Below are 26,166 nucleotides of genomic sequence, written 5' to 3' on the forward strand. Positions count from 1 at the left end.
GTATCAAGCCAGCCGGAATAAAATATAGTACTTCCGGTGTTAACAAAATAAAGCGTCGTAGAACTTGAAATCATGTGTCAAATCTACTGTAAATTTCAGCTGTGGGCCGTTTGTGTCAGACAGAAAAACTTTCTCTGAATAAGTAAATTGTACAATAAAAAAAATGAATATAAAGATGCATGTTACTGACATATATTCTATAAGTATAGGTACTTGGCCCATTGTGAACGCATTAACGGAATTTGACGTTGCTCTCAATGTAGGCTACATACACATACAAAAATAAATATATATATATATACACATACAAATTAATAGATATTAAACTTGTATTGTAGACAATAGTGCAAAGGGTGCTAAAAGAAATATGGGATGATTAATGTCACATATTCCTTTATATAGATGAGATAGGTGGATATGTCAGTACATGCTTAGATTTATATTTGACAATTATATTTACATATATATTTATATTGTTCATATTTGTATGACAATATGCCTTTTGTATATTGCATACTATAATATCAATATATAGCAATTATATTTCTTATAATATACCGTAGGCTATATTGGTATGCTAGTCTATGGTGGTACAAATACAAAAGGTACTTCTACTACATTCCAGTGAGAAATATTACTAATATTAGTACTTTTAAGTCCACTACATTTATTTGACACTTATACTTTAGTACACGGTTGAATACAAATGAAAAAGCAAACATATGCTCGACATACAACATACATTTATACAAGTCAAATTAACTCCACTTTGACCAACTTAAGGATTAAAATGATGTCTACCAGTTTATGCATCAGTAATAATAATCCGATCATTTTATAACACTCATTGGGACAGATTTCTGCAGTTTGAGTAATTGAGTAAATTTTGTTTATGCCTGTGACACTTTAAATGTTTAATAAGACTTAATTATGAAGGAATATTTTTTACGCTGCAATATTTCTACTTTTACTTAAGTAGAGGTATATTACTATCAATTGTTTATCAGTGCACTATTATACAAAGTATGTTGCCAAAGTAGCGGTGTAGTTGTCTAGAAGCGTGTTGGCTTCCCTCCATGGCGCCAGTGCGGAGGAGCGGAGATCTGCCGGATGGCGCGAAACGCGTTGTTTGACGTCATCCGGCGGATCTCGACCATCTTATATACTGTCTATGATCTCGACCATCTCGACCAACCTCTGCGGGGAGGCTCAGTGCACTGGCACCACGGAGGGAAGCCGAACACCGTTCATCTAAACACACTGCCTACACAAAGGTGACACAGGGCTGGGTTGAAATCAGCGAACTGTCTCCATGTATTGTACAGGACATGAGTAAATGCACTTAGTTACATTCCACCACTGCTCAAAGCATCTGCGTTAGGTTTGTTGTGAGATAAGGCCAAAGAATGCATGGACGACCTGCTGCAAACAGCTTTAAGACAAATACTCCACATTTGTCACAGGGGACAGTTGTGGGATGGGCATCTGCATGCAATATTAAAGGGTAATTTCGTTTTGTTTTTTCCCCAACTTGGACCCTATTTTTCCATGCATTAGTGTCTAAGTGACTAAAGTGGACAACAATCTTTGAAATTGGTCCAATATTGAGCAAGAACGCTGTGACCGACAGCTACCTGGGCTGCAACGTAATCCTCTGAGGCAAATGTGCATCGTCAATTTCGTCCACTTTAAATGCTGTTTTTGTCACAGACAGGCTCAAATTGTTATTATATAGTTATATAGTGTCTCACATTATGGAAAGGATCCGTACAGAGATAGATCTTTTTGTTTGAGTAAAATCCTTTTCGTTTATGTAAAATCCTTTTCGTTTATTTAGTGTTTTCGAAATCGCTTAATGCTGGACCAATTTTACACACACACACACACACACACACACACACACACACACACACACACACACACACACACACACACACACACACACACACACACACACACACACACACACACACACACACACACACACACTTGTTTGTTTCATTTAAGCCATCTTTATTTCACATTTATTTGTACACAATAAATACAGTTTAACATCCACTGGTGTGTAAATATGACGCTCAGCAGCCTCTGCAGAGCTTCCATTGTAAAATGTGGGCAGTGTGTCACTGAATTTCAGATTCAGACTTAACATGGACCAGTAGCAAGTTAACAACTTCTCTATGGGGAAAAAGAGACATCAGTCTGACGACTATACTTTTTTTTCTCTCTCAATACAACAGGGTAAATGCAAACTTCAAAAATAAGTTTGATGTCATTCAGATCTCAAGGAGATCAACGAGAACACAGCAACATGGCTGACAGATATCGCTTTTTCATCTGATCAAATTGAAATTAAGGTTTAATAGGTTTTTTGTTCTAATTCTAAAAAAAAAAAAAAAAAGCTGTGCTATTATTTTACCAGATATCCATCTCCAAGCTCTCTGTAAACTATCGGTATTATAAAAACAATACGATCAAAAGGTCATATCTCAATCTCAATCAAAGACACTACAATGGCTATTTATACCTCCATTTATACCATTGCACGTTTCCGTTTCCATTCCCTCCTTTATCTTCCACTACATTACTTATCTCCTTCTCCTACCACTATGTCCTTCTACTCCATTTTATTTACTATATTCTCCTTCACCACTTCCATTCCCTTCCATTCCTTCCCCATCCATTTCTCCACCTCCACTATTTCATACTTTGCGTTATGTATATTCCAAGACCACCCACTATATTTTATTTTATTTTATACCTCATTTCCTGTTTAGTTTCATACTGGATTTCTATAAGTTCACGTTATTTTCTCCATTGTCTTTCCATTTTCTCCTTCCCTATCCATGTCTTTCCTATTTCTGTGTCTCATTCTATCTCCTCTATACCTCTATATCCTTCCACTCACTCATCCCATCATTCCATTCAATCAGTCTATCCATATTCCGTATCCAGTCCGCCTGTGGGTCATTCTTATTCTGTCATTATTCCTTCCACCCTTCCTTTCCATTCCTTCCTTCCTGCTTTCTATCCATTCTCCTTTCCATGTCTCCACTACCTTCCTGTCCTACCTTTCACTATTCCATTATTTCCTTCCTTTCATTCCATCCATAAGTTTAATTTCCGTGTGCTCCTCGTTATCCATTATTTATCCATTTCTCCATATCCATTCGTTTCTCTCTAGTCCTTCCCTACTCCTCCTCCATGTCTACCCCTATTCCATTTCCTTTCCTTTCTCTCTCCTTCATCCACTATATTCCACTTTTATTTCTTCCACTCCCTATCTTTTATCTTCCATAAGTTCCGTTCCTCAAGTGTGTTCCTTTCTTTCTCTGTTTCCTATCACCATCCATTCACGTGTGTCTCCATAGTTGCTTGGGTTTGCGTGTCCATCTCATTCCTCCCTGTCTCGTGCTCTGTGGTCAGGTTAAGCTCCTTTGTGGGGTTCAGCCCAGTTGTCGGGATCCTTTCCGGTATCTTTCTGTCACACCTTGGGCCCATGCTGTATTTTTCACTTTTTATTCTTGAATCTGTGTGTGTGCATTTATGTGGTGTCAGTGGGGTTATTCATATCTCACACTACCATGTCTTGCATACCTATGCTGCACACATGCCTGTCTCTCTCTCTCTCTCTCTCTCTCTCTCTCTCTCTCTCTCTCTCTCTCTCTCTCTGTCTCTCTCTCTCTCTCTCTCTCATTCTGTCTCTCTCTCTCTCTCTCTGTCTCTGTGTGTCTGTCTATGTCACGTGTCTGTGTGTCATGATGTGTCTGTGTGTCATGCATGTCAATGCATGCTTATGCATTTACACACACACACACACGTAAGCTCGTGCATGACCACACGTATGCATATAAAAAAAAAAAAAAAAACACATGTCTGTGTGTGCATCTGTGCAACCATATACAAAAAAAAATACATATGCACAAGACACATGTGAGTAAAACGACGGATAAAGGGGGACGTTCTGATTACAAGGATTGGACATATAATAGTTGCCATGACCCTCTAAGTGGTGCTTGTATATCGTGTGGGGATATCACTAACAGTCAAGAACATACAACACATTGCAGATGTAAAACCAATACCAAGTTTAAGTTTTATGCTGGCTAAAATCAAATAATCATTTATTTTTTATAAACCAAAAATGCTAAATTTGATGGTTCCAGATTCTCAAATATGATAATTTCCAGGTTCTCTCTGTTTTACATGACTGTAAACTTTGGGGTTTGGACTGTTGGTCGGACCAAACGATTAATTGTGTGTTGACTCACAGGTCGAATGGTGCTGGAGCTGCTCTCTGGGTATTTGGGAGGTTGAGGGGAGCCTTGGGTTGGACCTGAAGACAGCAGTGGACACAGGTTAGTTACCTTTCATTTCACTACCACTTAGACATCAAACTCACTAATTTAATAATACAGAAAAACTGGTAAATCTTACTCTGAAAGGGGCTTTTGTGGGGGGCTGGTGGTGGCCTGTGATGTCCGTTGTGATAGGACGGTGGTCGGCCAATGGGAGAAGCTGTTGCGCTGCAGGGACTTGACAAAGGTGAGGACATGGTGGGCGTCTGAAGGGGGCTGCTGTGGAGAGGCCCCTGCTGGAAGGGACTACGAGGGGATTGGTCGCACTGGGCCAAAGGGGAGGGGGACGCCTTGAAAACAGCAAGCAAAAATATTAATTTAAACAGGGACGATGCGCGACAGTAAAAAAAATGTTAGCGAACACTGGCCTTGCATGGCTAACCAGGGCTGGGATTTATTAAGCCTCACAGAGCAGAAAATCAGCCCAAACTGGACAAAAAATCTCCTAAAGAGTATTTTATCAACTTTCTTATCTTCCATCTCTTTGGATATGTAGGAGAGCTCCAGAGGCACAACACACGCACCTTCCATCAATGATAATGAGCTTATTAAAAGAAAAGAAAGAAATTACAATTTTTGTGACTGAGCTTGTGCAGGATGCAAAAGAGCACAAACTCTCTTCACAAAAATGTAGGTCTTACTAAACTCAACAGCAACAAGGAAAACACAGCTTTGCAACAGTGTTACTGTTGTCAGCAGTAATAAATCAAACCTTGATATCATTTACAGAACCTTAGATAATATGCAGATTAATTAATTTCATTCATGCAAATAGGTCAATTACATTTTTTTTTGTTACGATATTTGAGAGATAGGCTCATATTGTTAAGGTTTGTTAAGGTTTCTCAATACTGGCCCTTACAGAAACAAGGACACATAAGTTAGTCAAGCTACCTACTATTTTCAACTGTATGTACATTTAATGTTTAGGCCAACCAAGTAGCTTTTCAATGGCTCATTGGTAAATACAATTGAGATCTAAGCTATTATAGTTTCCATTAATATTTCTAATTGCAACTGTTTTTTATTACTATTATAGTGTCAAAACAGTGGTGTTTCCACACCATCACTTTCTTAGCTTCTCACTGATTTGTCTTTTTTTGATCTGATGCAGTTGATTGATCAGCTCACAAGAGGAGGGTGTCAATACTTCAAATACATTGAAGTTATAGTAATAAGTATAGTATAAGTATAGTAATCGTGTATTAAACCAAATGCAAAGAGCTACATCTCTAATCTTTAAATTTAGCCAAGAGATATTCGCCATATTCGTCAGTCACATACCTCAGTTTTTTTGTCATTTCTAAGTATTTGAGCATCAACATACCTGTGCACTGACATCTCTTTGTCCATCTCCATTCTCGCTGGCGCCGGCGAGATCCTCCACCAGAACTGCAGGGAAGACGCCGACGACGCCGTTAAACTCTCCCTCCCAGAAACCGTCATCCTCGTGGGTCTCTCTGCTCAGGATGCGGATGATGGCACCTTCTGGAAACGACAGCTCGTCATCCGTTTGTCCTGCGTAGTCGTACAGGGCCTTCGCAAATGACACTGCAACAGAGGAGGACAGGTTGAGAAATCCCTGACTGAAATGTAGCAGGACACAGACAAAAATATTGGCTGAATGAGCATCGATTCAGCAAAAGGTATCCCTCACCACTGGAGTCTCCGTTGATTGAGCCAGTTGGTAGTTCGGTTTCAGGCTCAGTGGAGTTACTGGAGGAATGGGATCGGGCATCCAGTGCCGCAAGAGCCTGCAGCATGCTCAGCAGACTGTTGGAGGAAGGAAGCTGCAGGTATTTCTCTGGGACGTAGCCAACCTGTCCGCTCCGATTTCTGGCCTGGAAATACAGAAAATATGAAGTCTTGGTGGGAAATCCATAACAAACATAAAACACAAAACAAATATGTTACGCTGAAATCTGTAGCTACAAATTGAACAATGTAGCTCAAATGTGTGAATATACATGTAGAGTACCTTGACCCAGTCCTCCATGTCTCCATCATCAATGACCTCCAAGATTTCCTGCTCCTCAATCGTCAGTTCATCTGGCTGCGACGCCTGGAAACATGGAAATAGTTCAGAATGCATTTCTTTGGCACGAAGGTGACATTCGTCTCCTGAATTATATGCTACCGAACACATAAAATGAAGGAACAACTATGTAAATTGACAGTTTATACAAACATTATTCACAAGTATGTGCTGTGATGACAACAGCAGGTCCACAGAAGGCAAAAGATGCACACAAAAAGCAGCAGTTTGTATTCTGCTGGTACCTTGTAGGAGTAGAGTACTTTGCAGGTGAGGGGATAGTTTTTCAAGGTGCTGGAGGGGCTGGAGCTGCTGTCGTCTAACACTTCACCACTGTCCTCCATCTCCTCCTCATCCTCTCGTTCCAAATCTGCTGTCCCCTGCATGAATATGACAGACATTACACTTAATCACACTAAATAATCTGCACTCTTATGGCTACAACAAATGTCAGTAAACTTGACGACTACGGAGACAATTGAGTATGAAAAATACTATGTTAAAACGATGTGGGTCTTACAGAGAGTGAAGGATCATGGGTATTGAGATTGTTCCAGCGCTCGTTCTCCAGCTCCTCCATCACCTGGTTCATGGCACTCTTCAGCCACGTTTCAACAGCAACACCTGCCTGCCTCAACAAGTCCAGACGGGCCTCTGCTTTCACTTTCACTGTCTGACAAAATAAAAATAAATAAATGAACAAACTGGGAAAATGATTGGGAAACCGATCAGAAGATCAGTGGTCTAAAATACTTAAGTAGGGCATTGCCTTATATAATTCAAGACAGCAAATTCTCACACTTTGAAAACAGACTTAAAAGATTAATCAATTAACAAAATAGTTGCTGAATAATTTTAACCAGCAGGGGGAGTAGTGGGGCCACTTTCAGTAACACACACACACACACACACACACACACACACACACACACACACACAGACACACAGACACACAGACACACAGACACACACACACACACACACACACACACACACACACACACACACACACACACACACACACACACACACACACACACACACACACATTACCTCTGCTCTCCGAAGACTCCGCCTGGCCACCTCCATCTTGGTCTCCAGCTCACTGTTTTGCTCTGATGATTCCTGCGTCCCATAATCCTCCAGGGCCTAAAAACAAATCAAAGAGAGACATTTCAACAACTAACATAATTACAACAATCATCCAAAATATATAAGAAACATAGGAATGAAACTATCAAAACTATAAAGTCATTAATTGAAGACATTGGACTGAGCTTCATCGTAAAGAGAGATTTATTTCCTGTTTAATGGGAAGCGTTTGATCCTGGTTTCTTGGAAATAACATCACTGATGAGGTTGGCAATCATTTATCTTCACGGATTGACTTTCCAAATGACATCAGGAAACGGGTATAACGTGAGGTGATGATGATGCAGTCTATCTTGCGTTGTATTGCTTGCTGCATCATATTTTCCTTTACACATGGTGGATGGATTATGATACTGACCCACAATTAAGCTTTACAGTAAAGGCCAAATTCCAGATAAGTGGAATAAGATATCTATTGGGCATTAACATAACTGATGTAATCTTGTGACACATCACATCAACAGTAAGGCTGTCACACGTCACTGTACTTTGTATATTTAGATTGACTGGTCCTCTCTAACTTCCCTCATTGCAAATAAACATCCTATAAAGCTGATTCAAAATCATAGAAGAAAAAAAGACACCGGCTATAACTCCAGAATTTGCCTAAAAATCATCATGTTTTAGTTTCCTTCAGTATCAAAGCAATCCAGTGATAGTTGTCGGTAAACATATGGGTACAATGCAGCTTATTCGGCTTCCTTTAATTAGAGCAGAGTAACGTTTAAAAAGGTAACGATACCAGTACCAATACCAGTACCCTTAAAAGGGATAATGATACCAATAGAGTACTTCATTTGATACATCTTTTTCATTCATCATTTCGATACCAATCATGTGAATAGAAGCATTCAGTTGCATACAATGCCACTACCGCTCCTCCCCATCCAAATGATTTTGAAAGTGTAACAAAAACTGAGGGCTGCCGATGTTTTCAGATATTTGATACAGAAGTTGGCTTCTTCATGTTACTATAACATGAATTACCTGACCACTGTTCTGTGAAAGCTCATGTTTTCCTGTTCTCAGAGGAATAAATCTGAAAATAATTTTCTCTGCTCTTGCGTTGCAGAGCTTTTTCGAGCATGTAAAACACTGGCTTATATTACAATGGTCAAAATTGCAACCATCCTCGTCATTTGGATGTGGTTGTCTTAACAGTACAATCCTCCCTGTAAAATGGAGTAACAGCAAATGTCCCCGAAGTCCTAGGGTCCAAATTTAACTAAATGTGATTAACAGCGTAGAAAGGGGAGCCTTTGTGAATAAAGGTGCACGTTTGATTAAGTGACCAGAGCGTGTAGAGAATAAGGTGACAGTATCTCCTTCCTGCCTTAAACACCATCTCTTCATCAGTTTGATCTTGTTCTCACCCTCTGAGTGTGGATGATGCTCTTGTATTCTCGGGCCACGCGGCTTGCCCATTTCCTCGCCTCTTTATCCAGACTGTGCTCCTCTGACGTTCCACTCTCCTTCTGCAGCTGCATCACCTACAAATACACACACACACAGAGAGAGAGAGAGAGAGAGAGAGAGAGAGAGAATTTAACCAAGCTAACAGAGATACTGTACAGTATATCAAAATGCTGATATGTGAAACACAATTAATTCTTTATAAAAATGAATGTTTCCTAAAAATAATCTTGCTTAATGCAATGACCCACCAGAACACCTTGAAGAGGACCTTGTGGTTTCCCAAATTTCAGTAAGAGAACTACCAGTGTAAGTTATGTTTACCACTCCTGTTATGTCGATGTGGCAACTTCCTCTTTCATATTACATGGGCCTAGTTTAAAAAAAAAGGGCTCTGTAGGAAAGACATACATAGGAGTGGAGGTGGAATAGAGCATTTGTCCTAGGGTCACCACTGTTCATTCAAGTCAATTCTTCAGGCTGCATTTAGGAAGTACATCATCATCAAGGAAACTTGTTCATCTTACATTTATGTATGAACCCAAAATCCAAACCCAACTAGGTCAGAAAAATCTGTTTATACTGAGAAACACTGAAGAGCCAACAGCTTCACTCAGTCAACGAGTGCATTTGGTAGGTTAAATAACCCCCCCCCCCCCAAACAGATGTTTACTGTTGATGCTTATCTGTAAATGTTCTGTAATAACACTTTACTGTGGCTGCAATCTGTATATCTATACATTTCCAGCTGCTATTTTAAATGTCACTCACCACCATCTTCCTCACACAACAACATCACAAGGCATATCGCCAAAAGCTCTTTTAAGGGGGATAACCTAAAGATGGATTTCTATTTCAGCGTTAAGGGGTTACATTGTACGATAAGCATGATACGGCTCATTAACCTATGATATTCTTATAGCGCTGAGGTGGTGTTATCAACAGGTGAAATTCAACAAGTATCTTGCATCAAGCATAAATCTGCTAGCCTGGGAACCAGACGAAATCAGCAAGCTCAAGTTTAATTTGTTCCGGAAGCAACTGCTTATCTCATATAGGATGGGTGTGATACGATGACTGACAACTTGTGGAACATTCGCGCTTTACACTAAATACACGATGACATTATTTTTGGATGGTGCACCCTCACGCCAGGGACACTATGGCAAGCATAAACTTAGCTTAGTAAAGAGAAGCGCTGTTGTGGCAATTTTCAAAAACAACCAAGATGGCTGCAGCTGATGCGGAACTTTCTGTTGAAATACTACTTTCAAATTCTGCTGGCAAAAACAGCAACACTTGTCCACAGACGTGTTGATGCTACACATCGATGCTTAAGGTGGCATAGTCTCCTATGAAGGTGGACAGAGACAGCATTTCGTTTTAGTGTTTCTGATTGGACTTTTATTTCTTAAAGAACGAAACAAATCCCTAAATCCCTAAAATGCGAGTTCAGAGGTTTACACATGACAACCTTACACATGACAACAGCAGTGTGTGTATGGAGGGAAAAGGCCTGGGTGGGGAGGGTCAGTGCACTCTGATGAGGCCCACTCACAATGCCTCCTTTTCACAGATGGGCCGTTCACAGGGCCCGGCCTGCCTCCTGCCCCTCCCTCCAGTTCAGCTCTATTCCTTACCGGATCCCTCTGTCTGGTGCAAGTGGTATAGGGAGAGGGAGGGAGCGAGGGAAGGCTCTCCACCACTAATGTTTTCTTTAGGAACAGGCTGCTGCTTGTTTGACTTCCAATGAAAACAACGCCAGCATTTGCAGTTTGAACAAATTGCCCACTGTTGTCCAGTGGAGCAGAAGACCAGTGCAAAGGAGGACTGGACTAGTATGACTAGGAAAGAAGTGAGAGTGCGACATGGACTGCAATTCATTACATTCATCTGCAGCAGCCTCCAATAAACCGCTAGCAGCTTTGCACACCAGGGTTGTCCTAAAAACAGATTTTTGGACTGGAGTTGACATTTATGCTGATATTTAATTTAGTTTTATAGAGGGAAAAAATGCTATAAATGACCAGTATGGGTGGAAAATGGAGACGCTTTGGACTTCATAAACAAGTGTGCAAAGGCACAGTGTAGAACAGATTGCATTTGAATTAGTGCCCGTGACTCGGGTGAGATTTGCTGTTGGTAGGATGCAGATTTTACACACAAAACGTTTATAGTCCCAAATGTTTGGTTAAGGTAAGTGGGAGAACAGATTTTGATAAGGCCACTGCAGCAATGGGGTGCATTGGCAGGGCTATGTTGATACTGGTAGGAAATAATGAAATACAAACCAGGATGTCCAGGATCTTAAGTAATAGATCAATTCATTGAAGGCCTATCAGACGCCAAAACACTCAACAGGTGTTTACAGTATCATATCATGAGGAAGTATTTTACAAATCTGGAAAGTTATCACAGTATGTCTTTCATGTTGATATGCACTTGCATGTGTTACATTAGCCATTGCAGCATTTTGTTGAATGAAGTTGAGCCAAGTTTAACCTTAATGCCAGACGACCTGTTGTATTTTTCCAGCAGCTCTCTGTGTTGATGCCAAAGCAGCTAATGTTGATCTGCACGTAGCTTAACAGTATATAAGCCACCCCCAATTATTTAATATGACTGTAATAAAGTTTTGTTAATGATTCAAACACGAGAAAATACCGTATGTTTACAATGGATCAAAGTTAATTTCCTGTTATGCCTGAGGTCATTACTCAGAATCCTGTGACGCTGCTTGTTAATGAGTCACTGTGCTGGGAAAGACTGGTGAGACTATATGAGTTCGTCTATATCCTTCCATATTTGACAATAAACAAAGTTTTTGTATGTACTGCAAGTCAGTTAAAGGCTCAGTCCCAAATGAAAAGTAGAAGATATCTGTTGGGCAAGTTCCTCTACACAGGAAGAGATCTTAAATGATGAATAACTTCCAGTTTCTTGCTTCCATGCTACTGTGCCTTTTGTTTTACAAAATCCAGGAGGATTTCATTGTTCTAATATAACATGTATTTTGCTTTATAATATTTGTTTGTGTTTGTCTTGTGTTGGACCACAGGAAGAACAGTCTTCACTACGGTGATGACTAATGGGGATCCTTAATAAACAAACAATACAGCAGCTTTTTGGCATTTTTCTGTTGTTTGCTAGCAGACAGAATTGACAAGGAGGCATCTTCACATGCTCTGTCTCTATAGAGTCAGCCGGATTCATCCTCCAGGGATGATGAATATCTGCACCAAATGTTGTGCCAATCCATGCAGTAAATGTCAAGATATTGTCATATTTCAGTAAAAATGTTGACCTACTGGTGGCACTTGAGGAAAAGTCAGGGGATCACCAAAAATAGTAGGCTTCATCCACCAGGAATGTCTGCTTTAAGTTTCATGGCGATCCATCTGATAATTGTTGAGATATTTATGACTCTGGACCGAAGTTGCGGAAGAACCGACATGTGACAACGGTCCTGAGCTGAATCCAAACCAGGTATTGAAGCCATCTGCTAAAACGACTTGACCCACTCAGACCATCAGGATGTTCCATGAACTACTTGTTCCACTTGAAGTGGTTTTGGAATGTAGCTTAAACAAATTAAACTGTCATCCATTGTGCTTCTGACCGATTGCACCACTGACCCAACTCATCCACACTGTTTTAACTATAGTGGGGGTTGGGACCCTCCAAAATGGTTGCACAATAAACTGACTGTGATGTGATCAATATGAATGGAGAGAATTAAAAACCTATTTCTTCTACACAAAATGTAATCATTTTCTATCTGACTTTTCTCTACCGATTAATAATTGCTTGTAACATACTAGACAGTTTCAGCACTTAAATCCTCTAAAATGTATGAAAACCAAACTATCTAAGGGAAAATCACATTGACTGAGCTGCTCATGACTTATAGAAATATAAGTATATACATAGAGAAATATTAAACTGATGATGAGTAGTCACACATAGACAGTTGCTTCTTTTTAAGGGGACAAAAGCCAGAGGGTTTGTGTGGTAGAATGTCCAGCTTAAACACAACATGCTGCTAAATTGAGACTAGTAGTACCCTAGGTCACATTAAAGTCACAGGCTTAATCCAAATATGTTCAATTCAGAAACCCTTCATCACAACCTGCATAGGCCAGGCCATTCATCAATTTTGGGTCTTCTGAGTTGAGGGAGACTGAGCAGCTGTATGATAACAAAAGGTTTGGGCCTGTGTATCTCCCAGGATCGCCGGAATTGGAGAACGCCCCACACACACACACAGGAAAGACACAGGTGAATAAACGCACACACCTAGCATAGGCTCTACTGCAGTTTGGCCAGGCTGACACATTTTTTGTCAAACGAGATTCATTAAATGCTTCTGTGCAAGTCATCAAAATTTCCTGAACCTTCTTCACAAATCCAGTCAAGCGGAGTCAATCTGCTTCTGAGAACAATTAGGACCCCTGTTAGACATTATAATGGACTAGAGGCTCAGCAGTAAAGGTGGTGGTGGTGTTCATTTGACCACAACTCAAATGTAAAACTGATTTGAGATGAATAGCTGATATTAGGGCTGCACAATTAATTGAAATTTTATCAAAATCGCAATATGGACTAGTGCAATATCCAAATCACAGGGGGGCACAATATTTGTTAAAAGGCAAAATATGTGTCAAACCATTCTGAATGAAGTATTGTGGTGCTGCAGAAACGTCCCGGCCTACAAATTGTATTCTACAGACTACAGATCTTTGTTTAGTACAGATCCACGCAAAAAAAAAAACATACTATCATAATTTAAATCTTTTTCATTTTAATATTTTTCAATGAAAATGAGAATAATACAAAAATGATCATTCCCTCCAATATCGTGAATCATATCAGTCAAAATAATCGCAATTAGATATTTTCCTCATACCGTGCAGCCCTAGCTGATATTATCGAGTTAACATGTACTCTAATCCTGCTGGTTGCATTTATTTACCCCAGGCTGCCATAGTGTAAGATAACGATGGCAGCTGGCTTGTAACATGTACGAATATTTCGGTGAAATGGATGTTTCGTTACTTTGTTCAGTGTGATTCAGTATCATAGTAAAACACAGCTGCTGTCCTCCATGACAGAGTAAACAACAGAATGAATTTGTGCTATATTTTACAAAAAAAGATTACCCCCATTTGGTTTTGACATTTTACTGCATTTGTGCAGTCAAGAGGTGTTAGAGGTTATATCTCTGACATATAAACAGTCTATCTTTAATAAGTGTGTTGTCTTTGTTGCCTTTAGTGTCTTATACAACATATACAGCACAGAAAATGTATGAAAAAACACTTTCACACACTGAGCAAACTAAAAAGTTATTGACTTCAAATAAATCTACTTCCATGTTATAATGAAGTCTGGGGACCAAAGAAAAGGAGCACATCTGCCACTACAGTAGTAATAAAAAATAAATAATCAGGATTTACCGTATCTGAGTCGCTGGGCTGGTACAAGAAGTCCGGGGCTTGCTGGAACATGAGGTTCTTCTGTACAAACTGCTGCTGGTGAAACTCCTGCAGAACCTACATATATGTGTGTGTTGTAAGGGATAAGATCAAATACATGTTTAGGTTTTTCCAGAAATGTTATGTTTAATGTAACTTTATCCGGAAAAATTTCAGTTCACTAGATTCATCAGCCTCCAGAAGTAGAGCATGTATTTAGTTTTCCGAGATTTGCATACGCAGCACAGTGAAACAGATCTTGACACCATGTTTAGACCCCAAAACACAACATAATAAAGCATCAAACGTATTCTTTAGCACTTCATCTAGTCAAATCTAAATGTCACATTACACAAAGCACACATAAGTTGTTTCAGGGAAGTGGTGTTGACACAGGAAGTATATACGCTGAAATGTGAGCTCCGTTTAAAACCACAGTACCCACTGCTTCCCTCTCTAATGATTTGTTCATATTCTGGCCTGAGCAGAAACAAAATGCCACTCTTGCTCCAGAGAGGCAAGATGAACCTGAACAAACCAAACTAAAAGAGGCCAACGATGGCTCAAGAGCATGTAACCGAGGAGCGCCAAGGTAACTCAAACCTTCCAATTATTTAGCAGGTGGTGAAGCAGTGGAGTTCAGCTCTTCCAAAGACACTGAAGGATACGGACGTGTAAAGGCCCTGACACACCAACCCAATAAATCCGTCAGTGACTTGAGTCTGTTCCGTGCCGTCGTCTGTCAGAGGGGCCGTCGGCCTTCATTTTGGCCCACCTGACTTGCTGGGTCGGAGGGCGGGCAGTCGGACTCAATGACCAATCCGATTGGTGGAGTGCTAACCCGCAAATGACGAGCGGGATGAGTGACGGACACCTCTCAAAAACTGACGAAAATCTTTTAGAGGTCCCATGGCATGAAAATTTCACTTTATGAGGTTTTTTAACATTAATATGCGTTCCCCCAGCCTGTCTATGGTCCCCCAGTGGCTAGAAATGGTGATAGGTGTAAACCGAGCCCTGGGTATCCTGCTCTGCCTTTGAGAAAATGAAAGCTCAGATGGGCCGATCTGGAATCTTCTCCTTATGAGGTCATAAGGAGCAAGGTTACCTCCCCTTTCTCTGCTTTGCCCACCCAGAGAATTTGGCCAACCCATGAGAGAGAGACATCATGGCTTTCAAACGAGAAAAGTGGCAGTTGGTCAAGGCCACCCCCCACCCTCCACCTTGCCCCCCCCTCTCTCCTCCTCAATAGCTACAGACACAGAAATGGCACATCCTAATGAAAGCTCATTGTAGGACTGGCTCTAGTGGCTGTAATTCTGCACCAAGGCTGAATTTCGGGAAAGAGACTTCAGATACAGTATTAGGGGACCACTAAGGTCAATATAAAAGCATCCAAAGAGCACCATGTCATGGGACCTTTGAACTGACCTATGTCGATCTGAAATGAAGACAGATTCAGCGACTGCATGGCCTATTTCTCGCTTAAAATGTTTTCAGAAACACATTTCGGTGAACTATTTTCGTAAAATACAAGATCGTATTTCGAACAAGCCGCCATTATGTTCGGATGGAGAAGCCAGACCCACGTGACGCGTTCGCAATTTACGGTTTTCATCTTTTGGGCGACAATACAGATTAGCGCCGCCTGCTGTTATGGAAACGTATTACGTCTCGCGCACGCGCAAAACGTACGCTCAAGTCGGCGTCGCTTGGGTGTGTTCCGAGGCACTTTTTGGACCTCGGGGAGCCGACTGATCAGTCTGACTGCCTTTTCTGACGACGGTCGGCAGTCGGGTTGGTGTGTCAGGGCCTTAAGAGATGTCCTAAACCCACTATAAGGGTCGGTTTCAGGGATGATCTTGGTATAATCTTTTAGACTGGCATTAGCTAAAATAGACCAGATCAAAAGCAGATCCTTTCTTTACTGAACTCTACTGTTGTTTTTTCCACCTCTGCCTACTAGTGTTGCAGTTTCTCTTCTTTATGACTTCAGATCTACAGTGTGAGCATTTCACTGACTACAAACACACATTTGCTAAACTCCAACAAACAAATCTGTTACTGAATGTTCTATCTTACCTATCTGTTTATTGTTAGCAAAGAGAAGTGTATAAAAAAAAACTTTCAGTTAGCAGCTTACCATTTTAAGCCAGCACTGAACGTCACTTTTGCTGGTTAAAATCAGCTGTCAATAATTAACGTTAATTCTGCATGTAACTTGATGATAGGGCAAAATTAAACTTGGCTGTTGTCTTTGCTCAGAAATAAAAACTCCCCACTGTAACGTCTCTGAGCAATCATGAGTATTTCATTAGTTTCAACAACTATAACAGAGTGATACATTTTATCTCTAGCTTATAGCCTCACGTCAATTTTAGGAGTCTCCCAGTTAAACTTTCTGCACTATGCAGCTGTGTCATTAAGGTAACGGCAGATACCCAATATTAAAAAGGACTTGGATACTAAAATAAAGTGCCGGTTGTCCACTCGGTTTGAAGACTTACCCCACTGGAGCTGTTTAAAAGCTGGTTGAAGGTGTTGTGGACAGCCTGGTAAGTTTCCAGCTCAGTCTGACACAGCGAGACCAGGTAATCTTTTACCTGCTCATAGATTTTTCCATCTAAGACCTGCAGACAAATACACACTTTCAAGTTAACAGTAAATGTCTATCTCCCACCACTGACCCACCCACCCATTCAGAGTGCACATCCTTACCTTGATGCAGTCCATGAGGTCTGTGTCATAGTAGCGCTGCTGGTGAGCGTTAGCGGCTGCTAGCATTAGAAGGTAGTCATTTCTGGCATGCGTGGCTTTGGAGTTGCACTCACTCCTCTTGGCTTTCAGCTGGAAGGTAAAAAAGTTCATTACCGCTGACACCAAAATGTCACAAAATGTAGAGCAGGTTTTTTTTGGGGGGGGGATGTAAAGATCTTTTACCTTTACACTCGCCCTTTGAAGACTGGATCTGGACTGGAAGAGACTTAGCTTGGACCTGAACAGAAGAAAAGACATTGTTTGACTTCATAACTATATAAGTATTGTAATGTTTTTTTATAGTGGTGGTTTTGCATATGAGCAGCATATGGCTCATTTTCACATGTTTATTCTTTTATGTAATCACGTCAGCAAAGTATGGACACATTCTAGAACAAGAGGCCTCTCAGGTTTTTAAATTAAGTTAAATATGACTGTTTCGAGTCAATTTGCCACCGAATAGCTGATATTGTCAAGTTAACATGTACTGTAATCCTACTGGTTGTCATTTACTCCCTCATACTGAGGTGGGAACAACCAGAGGGCCAGCAGGCTAGAAGTTCACATGCTTAAAACAACATTATGGTATGTTGAAAAGACACTAAAGTAGCAAGTTCTTAAATGTCATTTAAACGAGAAATCTGGATTGCAGAAATCTGATGTCCCCTGCTAGATTTCTCCTGGAGAACACATGTCTTGGCAGTGTATTCGGGTTACCATGTTTCCAATCATCTTTTTGCATGTATGCATGTGCGTGAATAAGACTTCAAAAAACAGGGAGAGATATAAATACATGGAGCAATGCGTTCTCATATTTAAAATATCTCCATCTAAAGTCTGACTGAGACAGAACCAATAAAGTAGCCTCTAGAATTCTAAGTGAGTTTGTTTCTAACACTGAATATTTGTAAAATTCAGAAACGTTCACGCTGTGTGGAAAAGCTCAGTCCTTCTGCTCACATATACAAACAAAATAAAGACAAATTATAAAAGAGAGGAAGTTTCTATCACTACAGTTAAAATAAGCAATCTATGCTTCCAAAATAAGGTAAAATTCTGATTACTGACCTGCTGCATGCATACGCAGATTTACAGTAACCAGGTTACTACAGTGCATGTCAACGTGTTAACTGCGTGATGTAGTTTCTCCGGGGTAACCTGGTTTCTTACTGTAAAAACTACAGCTTGTAACACACATGTAGGATGTGAAGATTGTGCAGTTATTTAGCAAAAAAAATAAAAAATAGTTGCATGCATGTAAAAAAAACATTTGTGTACGTCACCGCAGAGATTAAAATATCCAACTCTACTTCTCTAGTCACTCTACAGACATTTAGAAGAATGTGTGTGTGTGCGGGTGCGTGTGTGTGAGTGTGCGTGTGTGTGTATACACACACATCAGGCCAGAAGAAAGTAGTGTTTGTAGTATTAGAAGGAGTGCCAACCAAACTGCTAAGCCTTTCAGACAGCAAAAATTCACCGAGCTGTGCCTCAGCTCTATAATAAACTCTCCTGATGGGCAGAAAAATGTCTGCAATGTGGTGAGTCAAAGTGCCAGCTGTTCACGTTGTGCCAAGACAAAGTGTTGAGAAGAGACTTCTCCCTCAATATTAGTTGTTTGTTGAGCTGAAACAAACTAAAACTATTTTCATTATCAATTAGCTCTAGTTGTTTGTATAATGTATTTGCTCTTAGGTACTTTCAGTGACAAATACCAGGCAGAAAGAATCAGCGTCAATTGATTGGTGCTATTTTTGGTATTATTTCTACATACAGTATTTTTGTAAAATAACTTTTAATTTAAATGTGGTGTTTAACAGGCAGCAGTGACATTTCCCACTTAATTCCTTTGCTTGTAAACCAGTAAATAACATCACTATAATCTACCAAAGACAGTAGAGTAATTTGGTTCATACTTGGCGTCCAGCTCTGCCTTCTCTCGGACAGCCTGTGCCATCGTCTCAGCCTCCTGGTACTTCTTCCTGCTCTTGGTCAGCTCCTTCACCGACCCCTGCAGCTCAGCTTGAACCACCGTCAGCTGTTCAATACACTGAGGACGAACGGTTGGGAGACACACAAAGAAAAATCTTTACATTTATGCAAATTATTATTTCTGCAATATATTGCCTGAATAATATGCAAATTACTGTGTGAGTAATGTCATAACGAAATGTATACAGAAACTATAATGGCATTTCTTAGGTAAAGGTAAATCTGAACAAGAGCAGCATTGTATGCTGCAGGCAGAGCAACAGTAGAAAGGGTTACTTTTCAGCACGAGTCGAGGCGGACTCAGACATGATGATCAGTTTTAGTCATTAATGATAAGAACTGCTGTGACTTCTGCCCTCATTTGTCAGATTATTTATTACACTGTTAATCAGTATTACACTGGTTGTTTACATGAAGTTTGATTATTCTGAAAAGGACAAAGAACATGTATAACCTTCCTCAGCTGCTGTTCCTTCTGCAGTCTGCCCATCTTGGCTGGATCAGCAACTTGGACTTTGTAGTTATCACAGGCGCTGATTCTGGACTGGGTGACCTGGACCGTACCCTCCAAATAGGCCCTCCATACACAATACATGTTCCTAAAACCAAACATAAACAAAAATACAGATGGGTTACTTCACAACCTCAATAATCTTTTTTTTTTTTTTTTGCTGTAATTTATTGTAACCAAATGATAATATTTTTGGAGTTGGGCTGCACAATTAATCGAAATAAGATCACAATCTCCATTCAGGCTGTGTTTATATTAGCAGGGAGGTCCACTGCATCAAAACAAATACTTCTAATTTCTTTCAAGTTTGCATTACTTGTGACAAACCATGCACATGAAGTGGGGGGCAGCACATCACTGTAAATAAATCTTACATGTAGGAATGCTACTAAACATTATTTACATCTGCCAATTATTTTCTCGATTAATCCATTATTCATTGTGTCTAAAAATAGTGAATCATGTTTTAATTTCCTACAGCCCAAGGTGACGTCTTCAGATGTCTTGTTTTGTTCAAACCAATGATTTTCAGTTTAATATAATGTATATCAAAGAAAAAACATAAAATCTTCACACTTTCATTTAAGAAACAGCAAATATTTTGTTAAAAAAAATGAATAAAACAATTATGCAATTTTAAAAATAGTTGCTAGAGAGAATAGATGCAACTTATCGATAAAGCAACACATTGTTGCAGCTCTACCAATGTGTGTGAGAGACAGCGGAGTAAAATGCGGTGAAAGAAGAAGCTTCTTAGGAAAAATAAAAAAGTGTCAGAGACGCAAAAAAACCCAGTGATGGTGAAGATGATGTGTGGTCGAGCTGAACTCTGGAATCAAACGTGATCATTAATCGTTTTGAACATTAATTACTTCATCATGAACAGTCTGAGCTCACAGACTGAGGATCCTTAAGGTTCACGCAGGTCTGAAGCAGGCTCTTACATTCTGGAGTTTGAAGGTGGAAAAATGGTTTGCATATAAATATATAAATGGATCAAACATTGTGAACACAGTCTCTGTTAATAACTGGCCTCAATGTTTTCAGAAGAGGCAACATCTGGCTACATGTGAGCGGTGTGTTATTTACCATAATGCTGTTTATACTGTCTGCATGAAGACAATGTGGACTGCAATACAACATTTTCAATCCCTAAGAATTGTGGAAGAAAATCGTGATCTCAATTCTGGATGGATTTTTTTTTTTTTTTAAACCACAATTTAATTAGAGCTATAGAGCACAATAAGCATTTGATTTGACAGAGATGCTCTGTACTGTATGTACAAGAAAAGATTACATTTCAAAGAGGACACGCCTGATCAAAATCATGTACCTACAGTGGAAAAAGTCGTTACCTGTGGTCGGTTTGTTCTTCTGTCAGACTGTCCGGCCATTCCCTCTTTAGATACTGATTTGCCAACTTCTGGAGGGCCTGGAAGAGAAGAAACAAAAGCAGGGATGACCTTTCACATTTGACACCAATACACATTTCCTGCATCTCATCTTCACATAGGACATGGTCTGAAGACTGTGTGTCGTGTCCACCCCTGATCTTGTCCTATATACCACCAAGCAGCCAGAGAATGCAGAAGAAGTATGAAGAGACCTATTCCCTCCAAACATAAAAAGTCAGTAAAATATAACAACTTTTCTGAGATACGCTATGCTATTTTAAAATCCATGCTCATTAAAAAGTACTTTCAGATTTCAATGTGATTCAACACTGCATGGACTCCTTCAACTGTTAGCCAGGAGTTTTGAGGTTGGCCTCACTTGCTGATTTCTAGGCTGATGTGGGCTCAATTTTTGGAAGATAATTTTAATTTATTACCACCACATTCACCCCTGGAGATATATTAGGTTCCTCCACCTCGGCCAACAGTGAGGTTAACCTTTGAAGAACCAAAATAGTAGGACAGAGTAAACACACACAAACACACACAAACACACAAACACACAACACACACACACACACACACACACACACACACACACACACACACACACACACACACACACACACACACACACACACACACACACACACACACACACACACACACACACACACTTGTGGCTTTGCTTTTGCTCACTCAAGTGATTTCTGCTTTATCTTTCCCTCCACTGTCCACTGTGAAAGGACCAGCCCTGTCATGCAGTCCTGAGACAGGCTAGACTCGGCTCTGAACTCGTTGGTCTTGGTGATCTTGGTGCCAAAGCTTCAAAAGCCGCTACAAACCCGGCCATTGTGGGATCCAGATAGACACTGAGCTAGCCTAGCAGACACGCCTGAATAGTGTGATGGGAACAAGGGAAGAGGAGGAGGAGAAGGAGGAGGGGATGTGAGGACGAGGCAGAGGAAGAGCCACACAGAGGAGGACATTTTATCACAACTGTGTGGTTTGAATAGCAATTGGCTAATGGCTTAAGCAGCTTGCAGGTGTAAGAGACCCAGAATAGGCGCGTAAAGAGAAGAGATTTAAAAAAAATAAAAAAAACCAAAGGGGACGAAGTGTTTCTGAGACCCTCTGACCCACTTTGATTCAACCATTGGCAGCGGGTGTCCAATTGATCACATAACTAGCAGGCAGCACAACCCAGACACACAGAACATCTTTCAAACTGAGACACACAATAAAGACATTTTCTTCATTTTAGTGCTGGAAGTAACCACTTAATCCAATTATCCAAATCATTGTTTTGTCTAAAATGTAAGAAAATGCCCATAAAAGGGTCCCAGAGCTCAAGGTGACATCTTCAGATTACTTGTTTTGTTCGATAAACAGCGTTAAAACCAAACATATTCAATTTACAATGATATAAAAACATTTTCTGTTGAACTACCTTTGACCGGCATTTACCACAGTCTAAGGGGTTTTAGATTTGATGAAATTAGTCTGATGAAACTATAGTTAAATACACTAAAATAAATAATACAAATACATCCAGCTTTGATAATCACTAGCATGGGAAGGCAGAACTGTGTTGCATTGCTCAGTTCTGACGAAATCTTTCAAAGCAATGGTATAACTTGGGCATGCATATCCAATAAAACACACATGTAAAGGGTTACAAAAACTCGCCTGCAGGCTGATCTTGACCGGCTGGATACAAACATGTCTCAGTTTGACTATTCTTTTTGACATTCTTACTGCATTTATATAACATTTGAATACAAGTAAATAAAATAATCTCAACATAGTTAAATACCCATTGTGTAATGCACGTTTTCCTGCCCCTAAAAATGTTACAGCACAGCATGGGCCTGCAGCTGATAACTACATTGATGTATTGTCTGCCAGACACATGCTCACAGTTTCCAATGGACTATTTAGCCAATCAGGAATTAGTCCAGGAGGAAGTGTGCCACAAAAAAAAATTTGCCCGAAGCTCTTGTTGCTGCTCCGGTTCAACTGATGGTAATAGTTACACATATATTATTCTGCTGGATCTATGGAATAATCGTTTTTACAGTACATTTTTGAGGTTCTCTTCTAGTCTTCGAGTTCTCTCTCCTATAGAAACAATATCAATCTTTTACGTAAGGGGACATGATAACATGGCCTCATCCTAGTCAAGCAATATAAATAATGTACAATTAAACAAGGTATCAGCGATTTTTAACCGCAGGAGTAAGACACATTTTTTCCCCTTTTAGCTTTTCTTGAATGGAGAACAAGTGCTTTGCAATCTACGTACATTTTAAAGTTTGACTATCGTAATCAACTTAAGGTGTATCTTCACCACGGCGTTAACTCACACATAACATTTTATTGAGCCTTTCTGCACTTCCAGAACCAGCGTCTTTTATGCTCACACTGTACGGATCAATTGAGCGGCGACGACATGGAGCTCACACTGAACGTTAGCACAGAGGCGCTAGTCGATAGTTCCGATAAAGTTTATTCAAACAAGATGACTGTGTCCCCAACAATGTTGACAAAAAGAGAGAAATGCAACATTACCTTGTGCAGTTCTATTATTGCTATTGCTCTATTATAAACAGACATTAAGAAGAAAAAAAGACAAATTTGAAGCTGCAGATGGCTGGAAAATGCAGAAAATATGTTCTGTTCTGCAGTAACGTTCAGTTTCAGCCAAGACTACAATTTTTAGCAAAAACATGTAAAATACTACTACTACTACTACTACTACTACTACTACTACTAATAATAATAATAATAATAATAATAATAATAATAATAATAATGTAAAAACAAGCTCGCTGCAGTTCATGACAGATCTTTGGACAGAAGACATGAAGGAAATCGGACCGCGAAACTGCAAGACAAAATCTCTGACATGCCAGAAATGGAACCGATCATCTGAAAGCCTTATTGTTGACTGTTAAGGCAGTTAATCAGCCGCGTGACCTCAAACTGATCGTCAAACAGCAACCGATCTCGCAGAAATTTGGCAAATTCAAAAATTAGACCAATTCAGGGCTAAAATTGGGCTTAATCTGTATAGTGTAAAGGGAGCAGCTGATTTGATAAATACAACACTGCTTTTTTCTGTTTTTGTGGAGCAAGCGATGAGCGATTTGAGTGAAGCAGGGGGAAATATTTATTCAGGGAAGGCTCTCTTTTGCAGGAACGTCCTGATCACATTCACATAGTTGCACATTCATACCTGGAATCTGCCCAGTACAACCACAGTCTGATCTGCTGGCCACTGAGCAGCTCCGCTGGAGCCGTTTGGGTTAGGGCCTTGCTCAAGGGCACCTCAGTGGTGTGGAGGGACAAGCGCTGTTCTTTCACTTTCCCCACTTAGGCCACCACTGCCCACACAAATCTGAGTTGAGGGCGGAGCGACATTAAGCAAAGCGGCCTGGAGCGGCTTTGAGCGGAGGGAAGGAACAGCTCCGTAAGCAAGGAGTGTAAATTCTCACCGCTCCACCCTGCTCACATGCTCGGGTGTCAGATAATTCAAATGAAAATCGATTTTCTAAACCCAGCCCAAGTGCTTGATGTCTCTGGCCTTTTTCAAAGTCATGAAATAAACTAGACTTGAATCCGTCTGATCACATTAGCTCCGTGTTAGCTTTATGAAACCTGGATCAGTCCGTTTGGCTCATTTAAGACAGGACTTTCACAACAAGCCCTGCTTTTCAAAGCCACCTTTATGAACCGAGGGGGGTTCCCCCATCTTTACCAGATGCACATGGGTAAACAGACATGTAAGTTGTAAGGTGGCTGGTTGGTACTACTACTAACTACAGACATGCCCCCTTCTCTTCACAGTGGTGGTGGAGATTCCTCACAGGGCTGCAAAACCCTGAACAGAGCCAAAGAGGCAATAAGGGATTTTTCAGATTGTGTCTACAGGAAGCTGCGGGCAAAAACAACACAGTGAAGAGGAACCGAGCCAGTGGATCACTACTGGAGGTTGTTTATCTCTTTCTGTTGTGGTGTTTTTTTTCTGTGGCTGGTTACCATTCATGAGCTATCTAGCCACAAGAGAACAGAGAGCTTTCTGGAGGACAGTCTCGTAAAAACTAACTGTAATTTTAGCAACACAAATGACAAGGCAGGGTAGCGGTGATGTTAACGAGCACCAATAGCACCGTGAGAGACGACAAAAAGTTAAGATTTACTCACCTGGGCGTAGTCCCTCTCTACAGCTGCCCTCTTTTGGCTAAAAGTCCTAAAGAGAAGAAAACGAGTGAAGGTGAGTACTGAATTGCAATGATGCATAAGACAATAACCAATATTTCTAATGAAAAAAATGTCAAACCGTTAAATACAGTCACATACTGTATATAGTACAGGTCAAATATTTTTCCAGTAGTTCACATACTGTCATCAATCAAGGACTTAAGGTAAAGGTTAGTTTCTCCATAAAACTTATTTAATTGATCATTTCAGTCAAATCGTCCTTGACTGAGGTGGGTTTTTCCTGCAGCCATTTCTGTGTGTTGGATTTCCACTTCTCTGTACCAAATCCATGAAATGCTTATAAAATACAGAGGCTTTAAACTCTGCAACATAGACCGCCCATTTTAGCCACCTATAAACCTTTTGCAGGTCAACCATATTATATTATAATAGCTACTTAAATTGTATTGGTTTGTTTCATCTATGTAATAACTATTGCATACAGTAGGTAATGATACAGTATAGACTGGGCTAGTATATCAAAGTGAATTAATTCCCAATCTTGCCATGTAGCCAAAAAATCTGATAACAAAATGTTTTGACAGCATATATATATATATACACATACACGGTCAAGATAAGATAAGTGAACAGCTCACAATCAGCAGATTGAATTAACAGTAGTTAAGCTTCTAACTAGCTGTGGCTGGTCCATTTGTCTTCAGACCACAAACAAAGAGCCTCCATTTGAAGCGGCACCAGAGTTCCATTAACAGCTTTCACGCCAGCCCAAACTAAACAGGAAAACGCACCAGAATTAGTTTTAAAAGAACCACACAAGTTAGGTGGTGAAAGCACCTTTCGTGTTAATGTGTTA

The 26,166-nt window shown here is 40.2% G+C and overlaps 1 protein-coding gene across 2 annotated transcripts in view; it reads right to left on the reverse strand.

Moving 5' to 3' along the window:
- Window positions 1–4,111: 4,111 nt before the first annotated feature.
- Window positions 4,112–26,166, reverse strand: part of LOC120543827 (F-BAR and double SH3 domains protein 2-like) — a 29,099-nt gene continuing 7,044 nt past the window's right edge. The window contains exons 3-19 of one of the 2 annotated variants that reach the window (XM_039777104.1): window positions 25,293–25,338; window positions 21,048–21,124; window positions 19,636–19,780; window positions 19,106–19,239; window positions 17,373–17,427; window positions 17,151–17,279; window positions 16,940–17,062; window positions 14,415–14,510; window positions 8,919–9,035; window positions 7,447–7,542; window positions 6,914–7,066; window positions 6,639–6,773; window positions 6,337–6,420; window positions 6,016–6,199; window positions 5,686–5,909; window positions 4,438–4,648; window positions 4,112–4,336 (exon numbers count right to left, since the gene is read on the reverse strand). In XM_039777104.1, coding sequence (XP_039633038.1) covers window positions 4,203–4,336; window positions 4,438–4,648; window positions 5,686–5,909; window positions 6,016–6,199; window positions 6,337–6,420; window positions 6,639–6,773; window positions 6,914–7,066; window positions 7,447–7,542; window positions 8,919–9,035; window positions 14,415–14,510; window positions 16,940–17,062; window positions 17,151–17,279; window positions 17,373–17,427; window positions 19,106–19,239; window positions 19,636–19,780; window positions 21,048–21,124; window positions 25,293–25,338 — 2,143 coding nt within the window. In that variant the 3' untranslated portion in view covers window positions 4,112–4,202. Of the gene's footprint in view, window positions 4,337–4,437; window positions 4,649–5,685; window positions 5,910–6,015; window positions 6,200–6,336; window positions 6,421–6,638; window positions 6,774–6,913; window positions 7,067–7,446; window positions 7,543–8,918; window positions 9,036–14,414; window positions 14,511–16,939; window positions 17,063–17,150; window positions 17,280–17,372; window positions 17,428–19,105; window positions 19,240–19,635; window positions 19,781–21,047; window positions 21,125–21,785; window positions 21,977–25,292; window positions 25,339–26,166 lie in introns of those variants that run through there. The other variant, XM_039777105.1, reaches the window with a different exon arrangement.

The sequence above is a fragment of the Perca fluviatilis genome, chromosome 16, assembly GCF_010015445.1.
Source record: "Perca fluviatilis chromosome 16, GENO_Pfluv_1.0, whole genome shotgun sequence".
NCBI classification, from domain to species: Eukaryota; Metazoa; Chordata; class Actinopteri; order Perciformes; family Percidae; genus Perca; species Perca fluviatilis.